Consider the following 11,804-nt stretch of genomic DNA (forward strand, 5'->3'; position numbering starts at 1 on the left):
TATAAACGCTTTGCGAGCCACCTTGAAAGCTCCTTCAGCAAATCTTCTTTAACGTGGAGGGGAGCAGAAGAGTCTCAAAGATTCTTTTCATGTTTCCCGTAGTCACATGGGCCGGTCGGGCCTGCACAGTGAGTGTAGGCAGCTCTGTGGCAGTCGTACGTATTTGTATCGCACGTGATGCCCTCGCATGCAAGGTTTTTTTTTAACAGGCATTTACAAAGGTTCATGTGTGTAAATGTTTTCATGAGCTTGTGAATATACCGCAATTACGCGAATATAGGGCCGCATATTGGGTGATAATATAAGATAATATAGGGTCGTACAGAAGATGCATTAGCGGACAAGTTTTTTTCAACGAACCGCAGCACAAGCGCTATTCCAGAGCGTGAGAGTAAATGCACTATTCTGGATGACGGATCACCAGAAAAGAAAGAAAATACATTTCCCAATTAGAAGCCTGTTCTTTTTAGTAGGTAGTTCAACCTGTTTGTGGAAGTGGAGGAATACCATTAATCAAATATTGATCGTGTCCCAGACTTATTGGCAGGTATTTGTATATAATACAGGGCATGATCTTCGCGGAGCGAAAGAGCATGCAAATCTGCACCCCTGTAATTCTTTTAAAATATGTGGATATAAGCTGTGGTCTATATTCGCGTGATTACGGTACAGACGTTGCGATTCAAATGGCCAAACATTTAGTGTTTGAGTGTGTGTGTGTGTGTGTGTGTGTGTGTGTGTTTGAATGTGTGCGTGTGGACATGCATGTGCGTGTGGATGTAGATTACTTTGTACCAAGCCACTAGGGTGCTGCTAGGGCAAAGCCCCATAATGTGGCCATTTGGCAAAAACAGACAAGGGTTTGGTCTCACACACACACACACACACACACACACACTCAAATGCCGTAATAGCATACACACACACACACACACACACATGTCCTCCAGAAATATGAGAAATAAATGTAGTCATGCTCGCTACATACATTAAAACAAACGGAACATGTAGAAATGTTGACCCATGGCTGGAGGACAAGCTGGTGGAGGTTCAAGAGTGCTTGAGTGTGTGTGTGTGTGTGTGTGTGTGTGTGTGTGTGTGTGTGTGTGTGTGTATGTGTGTGTATGTGTGTGTGTGTGTGTGTGTGTGTGTGTGTGTGTGTGTGTGTGTGTGTGTGTGTGTGTGTGTGTGTGTTTAATTCATTGTTAGCGGAAAAAAAGCCAAGCTGGTTTTGTAAAAACTCCATGGGTTGCACACACGCAGTAGCAGACATGAGGCACATGGCCGTGTTGCTACCCTGCCAGAGAGTGAGTTTTGGAGTCTAAATGCTGCATTTCAATTCTGAGGCCCCCCCCCCCCCCCCATAGACGGGGAGAGAAAAGGAGAAACGGGGCAATGAGAGGCCGGTGAAGTGAAAACCACACGGCATGGAGTTTTCTCATTGGCCTGATAATAATGTAGGTCATCAGTCCGAGTCTTTCATTTACCCCTTCGTCCAATCTCTGCAGGGCGCGTGAACTGGAAGCCTGCAATCAAGCCGCTCAAACCCTGTCCCGCCCCCGATCTCTCCGGTCCAATCAGACGCTCCATTTCTTGCCCTCGCTCCATGGCTTCCCTCTCGTCGCCCAATGACTTGCGGACGTTAGTCACAAAGCCCTCGCCTGCATTTCCGCCGGCCACGCCCCTGGTGAGGCCCAGCTCGGCAACACTGCGATCCCATTCGCTGAGCCGCAGTGGCTCCGCCCATCGAGTGCCGCACAGCAACAGTCTGGGGACAATTCACTCTCACATGGTGAGTTTTACGCACACACACACGCACACGCACACACACACACACACGCACGCACGCACGCACGCACGCACGCATGCACGCACGCACACGCGCACACACACAAAGGTTCTTTGGCAAATACTGTTGGTTGGCGAACATAACCAGGATTTGAACTCAAATAGTAACACGGTCAGATGCAAACATTGACCCAAACACTTTTCCATTCCGCTGACATACATTCACCTGGTGTTTGCTGGCTCCCCCTCTTTTGCTGAATCAGTACAGTAGTTGGCTTTGAAAACCTTTGCTGGCCAATCCGTCAACACTGTATAGGACTTATGTGCTCTGCGACAATGCTGTGCCATTGTGCTGCCATCACCTGCTTTCCGCCTGCCTTTTCCATTGCATTCCCTCTTGCTACACACCGAAACAACGCCGGTAACACTGGGACAGAGTGGAATTGACATGGTTGAAACACTCCATTGGACATGAAGTAGAATGCTGAGATACATTTTTAGCTAAACAAAAGCATTGCAACAAACACAATTCAAGGCGATGTGAGTAAAACACTTACGTGCACACACACACACACACGCACGCACGCACGCACGAATACACGCACACACGCACAAGCGTGTGTACACCCACACACACACACACACAAAGAGACAAAATACGTGCAAAGAAAATACAGACGTTAATCATACAATTACTAAGGATCTTTTGTCTGCTGCAATATTTGCTGAAGCTCCCAGCGTAAATTGTGGTTAATAGAAATATATTATCTTCTCTAACTGTTTATCGGGTTATTTACTAATTATTTACTAATTATTACATCCACCCATTAATATTGTATCAAACAAACTGATGCAATCGTTCCTTATACAGTACATTTTGTGTAAAGTGATTATCCCATTAAAAAAAAAAAACATCAGATAATAAAGTAAAATATGACTTGATTAAATTATGTTTTCCATCTATCTAGAAAAGCCATTATGTCGTATTTATCAGCGCACAAACATGTTGCTAATACATGTTTTTTCTGCTCTTGCCTCTCCGAGAGCTCTCTTGAGAAGCGTCTGTTCAGTGATTGAAATAACACAGATGATAATGAAAAGCAAATGGTGGCATCCCATTGATCAAAGCCCGGGGACAAAGCACACCTCGTCAGGGTCAGGGTGGTGCGTTCGCTCTCTTCTCCAAAACACGCTTATTTATCTCATCAAGAGTTTACGAATACTTCAGACGGCAATCGTACAAATTACTTTTTTAATGGCTTCATATTATATATCGGTTAATGGCTTCATATTATATATCGGTCGGACATCGGTTCCATGGCCGCATTTGTTCCTGATGTTATATTTATGTCCGGCATGGTGTTTTACCTGTGAAAAAAAGGTGTGACGGTCTTGGTCATGGCACAGAGTTTACAAGCTTCAGAAGCTTAAACGATTTAAACTGAATGCGTCCTTTGTGGCAAAGGTGCCGCAAAGGTGGGTTGCATGGTGTAGATGCAGGCTGTTTTATATGCATTTATGTCTTTGTGTCTGGATGTGTGTCTGTCTGTGTGCGCGTGTGTGTGTGTGTCTGGATGTGTGTGTGTGTGTGTGTGTGTGTGTGTGTGTGTGTGTGTGTGTGTGTGTGTGTGTTTGGATGTGTGTGTGTGTGTGTGTGTGCGCGGACCTATGTCTGCATGTGTTTGTGTGGGTGTGTGCCTATGTCCGCATGTGTGTGTGTGTGTGTGTGTGTGTGTGTGTGTGTGTGTGTGTGTGTGTGTGTGTGTGTGTGTGTGTGTGTGTGTGTGTGTGTGTGGATGTGTGCCTATGTCCGCGTGTGTGTGTGTGTGTGTGTGTGTGTGTGTGTGTGTGTGTGTGTGTGTGTGGGTGTGTGCCTATGTCCGTGTGTGTGTGTGTGTGTGTGTGTGTGTAGGGCGATCCGGTGCTGAACCTGAGGAGTAAGGAGCAGGAGGCTGAGCTGGTGCGTCAGACCCTGGCTGCTCTCACCGTCATGAGGATCAGGTTCCCCGGCAAGACGGAAGAAGAAGCTGAGGCTGTTCTCGACGAGGTGAGCCAGCACTGGGTCATTATCTGTGTGTGTGTGTGTGTGTGTGTGTGTGTGTGTGTGTGTGTGTGTCTGTGTGTGCTACGCTATAGTAGCTCCAGACGTGGTGTGCATAGCATGTGCATATGTATGTGTGGTCATTGTTGTGCTCCGTGTTCCAACATCCACTACCCGGTCAGCGAGCGCTTTCTCAAAACGTCTACCACGGCAATCGTCACGCTAGTATGATCGCGTGTGTATTTGTACGATTTTTGTATGACTGTGTGTGGGCGTGTCCCTGGTTACGCGCTCACCAAACACGGGAGAAACAAAGAAACCGAGAAGAAAAGCAGAGAAAGAGAGGAAGGCAGAAGGAGAGAGAGAGAGAGAGAGAGAGACACACACACGCAAACCAGCAGAACAACGCCATCTCCCTCCCAACACCAGATGTCTCCCCTTTGGCTGAGGGGATTATTCGGAAATTACGGGATCCTTAAGAAATAGTTAGAAGGAAAGTAGACGGCAGGCGAGACAGACACCTGGTCTGGACCTGCTTTATTCCCGGGACTCCTGGCCACAGCCAGGTGCAGTGGTCCCGTGGTCTAACTGAAAGTGACCTCCCTGGCCCCCCCGCACAATGGTCTGGCGGGCCCGGACCGCACGCCCATTGTGTTTTGGCTGGCCCCCGGTGACACCTGCTTGGTCAGGTTGCAGGGCCATGCTATTCCCTGTGTCTCCGCCGTATTAATCACTGCCTTCCCCTGCACCCCAGCTACACCCGGCTTGTTTTGTACCCCCACTCCACTCTCGCCTGTGTGTGTGTGTGTGTGTGTGTGTGTGTGTGTGTGTGTGTGTGTGTGTGTGTGTGTGTGTGTGTGTGTGTGTGTGTGTGTGTGTGTGTGTGTGTGTGCGCGCGTGCATTTTTCTGCATCCCTGTTTGTGTGCGTGAGTGCATGTGTTTGTGCGTGTATGTGTTAGCAGTCATTTTTGTGTGAACGTGTGTGTGTGTGTGTGTGTGTGTGTGTGTAGTTGTGTGTGTGCATATTTTTGTACATGGGTTTGTGCTTGCATTCATGTGTGGGCCTTGTGAAAGTAATTATGTGTGTGTGTGTGTGTGTGTGTGAGTGTGTGTGTGTGTGTCTGAGTGTGTGTGTCAGGGTTGCGAAGGAGAATTACAATCACACCTGCACTGTTAATTAACCCTAATGAGAAACCCAGAGGATTGGGTTGCACCTGTAGCTCTCAGCGCAGTGCTTTGTGTTCGCCCGGCTCACCAAAACACAATATCCACCATTTTATCCACGCAGTCATTTCAACTTGAAAGCTAATTGGGTTAATAATGTGTTTGTTAGAACAATTGCCAAGCCACATGCATTTGAATTTTTCTCGACTCTTCACAAAGATTCATATGTATTCATATGTATGTATGAAAAGAACTGCTTTTGTTGTTCTGGAGTTTTCTGAATTTTTCATGAAGGGGAATGCAAATCCCCCTCGGCACAAAGTGTTAAAGGTGCTTTTTCAGAAAGATGAGTATGAATCGGTGCGTTTGCACACAAGGAAGAGCAGAAGTGTGTTCATAGTGTACCTTGGACCTCTCTCTGGGAATCCAGGTGGTTGAGAGTTGAGAGGCTGAGAGTTTCTCTCTGTGCTTGTATGTCCTCTGTTTGTCTCTCACTCTCTCTGTTTGTGTGTGTGTGTCGCACACACACACACACACACACACGCACACACACACGCACCCACACACACACGCACACACACACACACACACACACACACACACACACACACATACACAATCTTTTCACTAGCTTCACCACTCGCGTGCTTGACTGTGAATGCACAGCAGGCTATGTGATACATGTTTGTGCGCAGTGGGGGTAGAGACAGAGTCTAAGTCAACATAGCAACAATTACTGCACCCCCCCCCCAGGTACACTGTGTTGTTGGCACCCAGGGCAGCCTCAAGAGAGCATCCACCAACATAACCACCACCACCATCTCCAGCAACACCAAGTTCTTAAGCAGGAGCACGTGCCCTGAAGATTTTCCGTACTCGGCTTCAAAGATACATTTTCCCTTAAAAACGAAAAAACAACCGCCCACCCCCATCCAACACTTACCCACCCACCCACTCACACACCCAGGCGACCCCCTGTGAGCAGAAACAACACCAGAATTGGGGGGGTTGGGGGGGGGAAACCGAACCCTCAATTCACCATTATTTAGCTGCACTGAGTTTGGCTGTTTCACCGGCGTCACCACATCTTCGTCATAATGTCCAGCCATTGTGAGGAAGTGCATTAGGACAGCATTAGTCTCACAAATCAAAGTATGGATTAACATCTAAAGACTGATGGCAGACGATCTCACACAGTCTGAATGGGTCAGAAGTCAAACAGCACTCCTCTCAGTGTCTCGGTCTCTTTAAGTCCGTGAGCTCTCGCAGTGGCGTGCAAGCAAAAAAATCGAAACTCGTGCGTCCGTTTGTTTGTGGGCGATATTGGAGAAAACGATCTGGCAGTTTGTATGCGCTGGCTTGTTTTGGACTGAGAGTGATACAGCTGCGGGAGCTGTTCAACCCTGGTTTGGAATAGAATGGATGTCAGGATGACTGGCCAACCGCCCAATTTGGGAATGTGCGTACACCGCGAGAGGGTGTCATGGCTGATTCACATCTGGACATAGACATAGACGCTGGCTGTGTCCCAATTCAGGGGCTGCATCCTTCGAAGGACGCAGTCTATGAAGGTGTGGCCTTCGTAGACCGCGAAGGCCACACCGAAGGCCGAACGAGCGTTGTTAAATGAGACGGTCTAGCCTACAGAGCATTTCCAGATTGCGTAACCAGCCGTTAACGTCCTTTACCTTGCGTCACCACGCGCCGCTCCTGTCTCCTAGCAACCCTGACAGCTGCGGTTCAAACCGGACAGCGGAGGAGAACTATGGAGCCAGAAATCCTAATTTTATGGAGGAGTGGGAGAAGATTCACCGCCGGAGCCGGCGCGTGAAGAGGAAGAGAGGACGTTGGCTTAACGTTAATAAGTTTAACGTTATATGTCTAGCGTTAATGTCATTGAACTTTGACAGTAAAGTTACATATTTAAAATGGTCCCAACCTTACTTTCATATAAAAAAATGTTTTTACATAGTTTTGTCATTAAATATGTATTCGCTGCAGCTGCCGCTTCCACTCTCTCCGTGCCATTTTTGAAAAAAATCCAACGCGCAATGAATCTTGGGATACGTTGGGCCGTGAAATCCGGGAAAAGAAGGCTGCATATCTCGGCCGCATTTAAAGGAGCCTTCGAAATGGGACAGCCTTGACGCGCCGCTGTGACGTAAGCGGTCTTCAAATGCGTCCTTCGAAGGATGCAGCCCCTGAGTTGAGACGCAGCCACTGACAACAATTAACATGGGGTCTCAGTGACCAAACAGGAAACAATGCTTAGCTCCGCCCCCTCACACCTTGTGGTTTCCTGCCCAGGCGCCTTGCAGTCTCCAACGGGAAGTTTGGCTACAGCAGCGTCTAACTTCTGGAGATTAGTGTGTGTGTGAATGTGGAAGAAATCATCCGAAAGCCTGGGTTTTCAATCTGCTGTCATTAAGCTTTGGAAATACCCTAAGGAAGGAAAATTAAGCTGCTTTTGAGGTCGATGTAGCGCTCTGTGCTCATTAGTCATCGTGTCAGAGCCGTATGGCTCAGTAAGAGAAAGATTTACAGTCGCTCATCCGCAACGTTCAACAAAGTTTTTGAGCTTCTTCTATTCGTCTGTGTAACATTAGTTTTGTTTGTCTGCGAGGGTGTAATCTTGTATGTCTCTGATTGGGGTGTTTGTATGTAAGTGTTCTGTGTCTGTACACCTGCCTACCTGCATGTACGTTGGATGCAGTGAGGTATGCATAGGAACATGTGTTGTGTGCACACAAACATGCCATAGCCAAACACATTTGTCTTCGACTATCTCTTCATCATCAATGTGCCAAACGCCTCATCGGACCAGAGACACTATTCTAATACCGGCATTGACATCTGTAGCTCCAATTTTCCATGCCTTGTTATAGCGGTTGCTGGAAAATAAGTAAGCATACAAAGGGATTTAAATAAGGTTGGAGGTATTCATATGGATTTTCATTTGTTCTCAGATCCTTGACAACTGGAAGTACCACAAGCCCAAGGTGGCCTCATACTGGCTGGTGAAGTTGGATTCCACCAAACAGAGAAAGGTGAGTTGCTTTGTGATGCAGTTCTCCGAAGACGACCCGAAGCAGCAATCGAGTTTCCGTGATACAGCGTTTTCTTGGGGAAATGAATGTATTAGGGCAAGACTGAATAATGGAGGAATCAGAGAGAGATTTGTATTGATCCTGCAGACTTTGATTTGCAATAGAGGGGAATATTTAGAGGATGCCCCAATGGTATTATATTATTACCCGTCAATAACTATTAATACCAACTATAGAAATATATATTGCATTGCTCTCATCGATTACGGTGGCAATAACTTACCCACCTACCTTTTGTAAACCACAACAGACACACAAAACAGTTAAATAATAGAGTACACGGACAACAAAGAAACACCAAAAATACATCAAAGAATACAGTTTCGAGGACAATGTCTGACTACTGAGGTAAACAAAGGCAAACTTGGATCCGGAGGTAAGCCGGCGTCCAGGAGGCGGGCGAGGGGATGATATACTGGCGCTGCTTGGTGTGCAGGGGCTGATGGGAGCTGGTGTTTTATTTGCCGGTTGCTTCGCCGGCTCTCGTGGTTTCCTTTGGAGCGGTGGAGCCTAATGAGCAGCAGGCAGAGGTCAGGGATGTAGCCGCCGTCCATCTGATTACAATAACACCAAAACACAGGCCGCGCGAGGAACCACAGGGGAATGGGACTGGCAGGGTGTGTGTGTGTGTGTGTGTGTGTGTGTGTGTGCATCACCATCGCTTTGTCGTGATGTTTGTGTGTGTGTGTGTGTGTGTACCGCCCATGAATAACTGTCTCTCGCTTATAGCGTGTGCGTGTGTGTGTGTGTGTGTGTGAATCACCATATGGTGATCATCGTGTGTGTGAAGATGTGTATCACATGTGTCTTGTTCCTGTGTGTGTGGGTGCACGCGTGTGTGTGTGTGTGTGTGTGTGTGTGTGTGTGTGTGTGTGTGTTCCTCCACGAGCACCAGCAGAGGTAACAAACAGCGCAGCCTTGACAAAGGCATATGCAAACACGCACGCATATATAAACTCTCACCCCCACGCCACCCCCCCCAAGCCCCACCACCCCGCAAGCCCCGGCTTCAGCACCAGCCCCACCACATCCACAAGCAGACGGACAGACCGAGCCGGTAATGAGCCACTCAGAATCAAAGGCGAGAGAGCCGCGACACAGGGCTTCTGGCGCGGCTAAAGTGCGGCCGATGGAGAGGCTGGGAGGGGGCGAGCGAGAGAGAGAGAGAGAGAGAGAGGTGGGAAGAGCTGTAGCGGGGAGATTGAAAGCTAGCGCGGGGGTCCTCCCCGCACTTCTGACACCGTCTCTGGAAGACTGACGTTCGGCACAGCAATTAGACCACTCCTCTGGTCCTCCTACATCCCCCTGCCCTAGCACCCGCCGTGCTGCCCTGTCACACACACGGACATACGCACACACACACACACACACACACACACACACACACACACACACACACACACACACACACACACATGGAGACACGTACACACACACACACACACATGGAGACACGTACACACACACACACACACACACACACATGGAGACACGTACACACACACACACACACACACACACACACATACACGGAGACACACACACACACACACACACACACACATACATGGAGACACGTACACACACACACACACACACAGACACACACACACACACACACATACACGGAGACACGTACACACACGCGCACACACGCGCACACACTCACTCACACACACACACACACACACACACACACACACACACACACACGAACACACACACACACACACACACACACACACACACACATACACGGAGACGCACAAACACACATACAGTTGTGCACATGCACAGACACAGATAGACAGACATACACACACATAGACACACACGCATGCTCACACATACACTGACACATTAATAGGCACACACACACATACACCCACAAATATAAGATCTCAACACACACACACACACACACGAATAGACATACACACACACACACACACACACACGAATAGACAAACACCCTCACGCGCAACCACATACAGAGAGATGCACGCATGCACACACTTTTGTTTAAATCCGTTCATGTAACCAACTGACTTGTGTGTTCCCACGCACACCAACACCATCTCCAAAGGCACACACACACACACACACACACACACACACACACACACACACACACACCAACTACCTTTTACACGGACACACCTTGATGTAAACAAGCAACCCGGCACCATCTCGGAACCTCAATGAGGTTACGTGCATGTCCGCGTCCCTCCTCTTCATCAGTGATTGGGTTCACACGTGTGCACGGTGCGCCTCACACCATGCCAATTCTGTGCTTTGATGTGCGTTTCTGTGTGCAGTGCACGTGTGTGTGTCCGTTGCGGGTGTGTTTATAGCGTGCGTGTCTCCCTGAGCCTTACTCAGGGTGCTCATTGGCTGCATCATTCGCCGCAGCGGTCCGCTCGGAGACATATAAAAAGCGAAATCATAAAGCAGGAGAAACTATTTCCAGGCTGGCGTGATAATTAACATGCGCGCCCGCGCCTCGTTCTGTCTTCGGGCTGTCTCTTCCCCTGTTTGCATTCATTTAAAGAGGCTTCATGTGAACCACGTCCCCATTCTCTTACAATATTTGCCCTCTCTCCCTCTCTCTTCATCTCTCTCTCTCTTGCTCTCTTCCTATCCATTTTTCTGTCTCTCTATCTGCCTCTCTCACTCTCGGGTTTCTTTCTTTCTTTCTCTCTCTTTCTCTCAATCTCAATCTTATCTCCATATCTCTCTCTCTTTCTCCATCCCGCTCTCTCTCTCTCTCGCTCTCTCTCTCTTTCTCCATCCCTCTATCACTTTCTTTTTCTCCATCCCTCCCTCTCTCTCTCTCTCTCTCTCTCTCTTTCTCCATCCCTCTCTCTCTCTCACTCTATCTCTCGCCCTCCCCCTCCTCTGCGGGTGTGTGTGTGCCTGTTCTCGGGCGCTCCCTCTGCGCCTCCGTCTGTGCTCCCACCCCCCCCCCCCCCCCCAGGTGCTGGACATCGTGCGCACCAACGTGCGCGCGGCCCTGCAGCGCGTGTGGCGGGAGCCCGATGTGGAGAGCCTCCACCTGCACCGCCTCTTCAGCCGCGTGTTCAGCCGGCTGCTGTGGAGCCACGGCCAGGGCCTGTGGAACTGCTTCTCCAACACCGGGTACGGGCCTGGGTACGGGGGGTTGGGCATGGGGAAGGGCGCGGGGGGGTGGTGGTAATCGGGGTGGGTGAGGGGGTATGTATGAAGTATATTCACGTATGAAAATATTTGTTGTGTTCCATCCCCACTTGTGTGAATCCCATCATCTAGGACTTCCCCCCCCCCGCCCCTCCCAATGAGTTGTCTTGAGTTGGTTTGTTTTACCATAATTGTGGACGGATATGGTTACTACTGCTTTTTTTCCACCGACAGTACCAGCTGAACTCGCCATGACTTAGTGCGGCACGACTTGTTTTGGTTCCAGGCACGTCGCGTTTCCATCTGAAAAAGTACCTCTTCAACGTGGGCGGGTCGTAGAAAATAACCTCTTCGACGTGGGCGGGTCGTCATTAGGTTTTAATCCCGGGAGACGGGAATTCCGGGAAATCTGATCAAGACTATTTCCTGACTATTGTTGTCATACGGTAACGTTGATGGAGGCGAAACTTGAGCCCTGGGAAAGGAACGACACTAAAACGAAACAGCGAAACGCTGATCCGTGTCCCCCTCGGGAGCGGGTTGGTGG

General features: G+C 48.9%; 1 protein-coding gene across 1 annotated transcript; it reads left to right on the forward strand.

Moving 5' to 3' along the window:
* Positions 1-1,508: 1,508 nt before the first annotated feature.
* LOC311373137 (tubulin polyglutamylase TTLL7-like) lies at positions 1,509-11,251 on the forward strand (the record flags this gene model as incomplete). Its single annotated transcript, XM_084489980.1, has 4 exons — positions 1,509-1,792; positions 3,701-3,835; positions 7,961-8,041; positions 11,079-11,251. Coding segments are annotated over 4 exons (673 nt in total), but the record flags the coding sequence as incomplete, so codon positions are not given.
* Between the last annotated feature and the right edge of the window lie 553 nt (positions 11,252-11,804).

This window comes from Micromesistius poutassou (assembly GCF_964030765.1).
Source record: "Micromesistius poutassou genome assembly, contig: SCAFFOLD_5739, whole genome shotgun sequence".
NCBI classification, from domain to species: domain Eukaryota; kingdom Metazoa; phylum Chordata; class Actinopteri; order Gadiformes; family Gadidae; genus Micromesistius; species Micromesistius poutassou.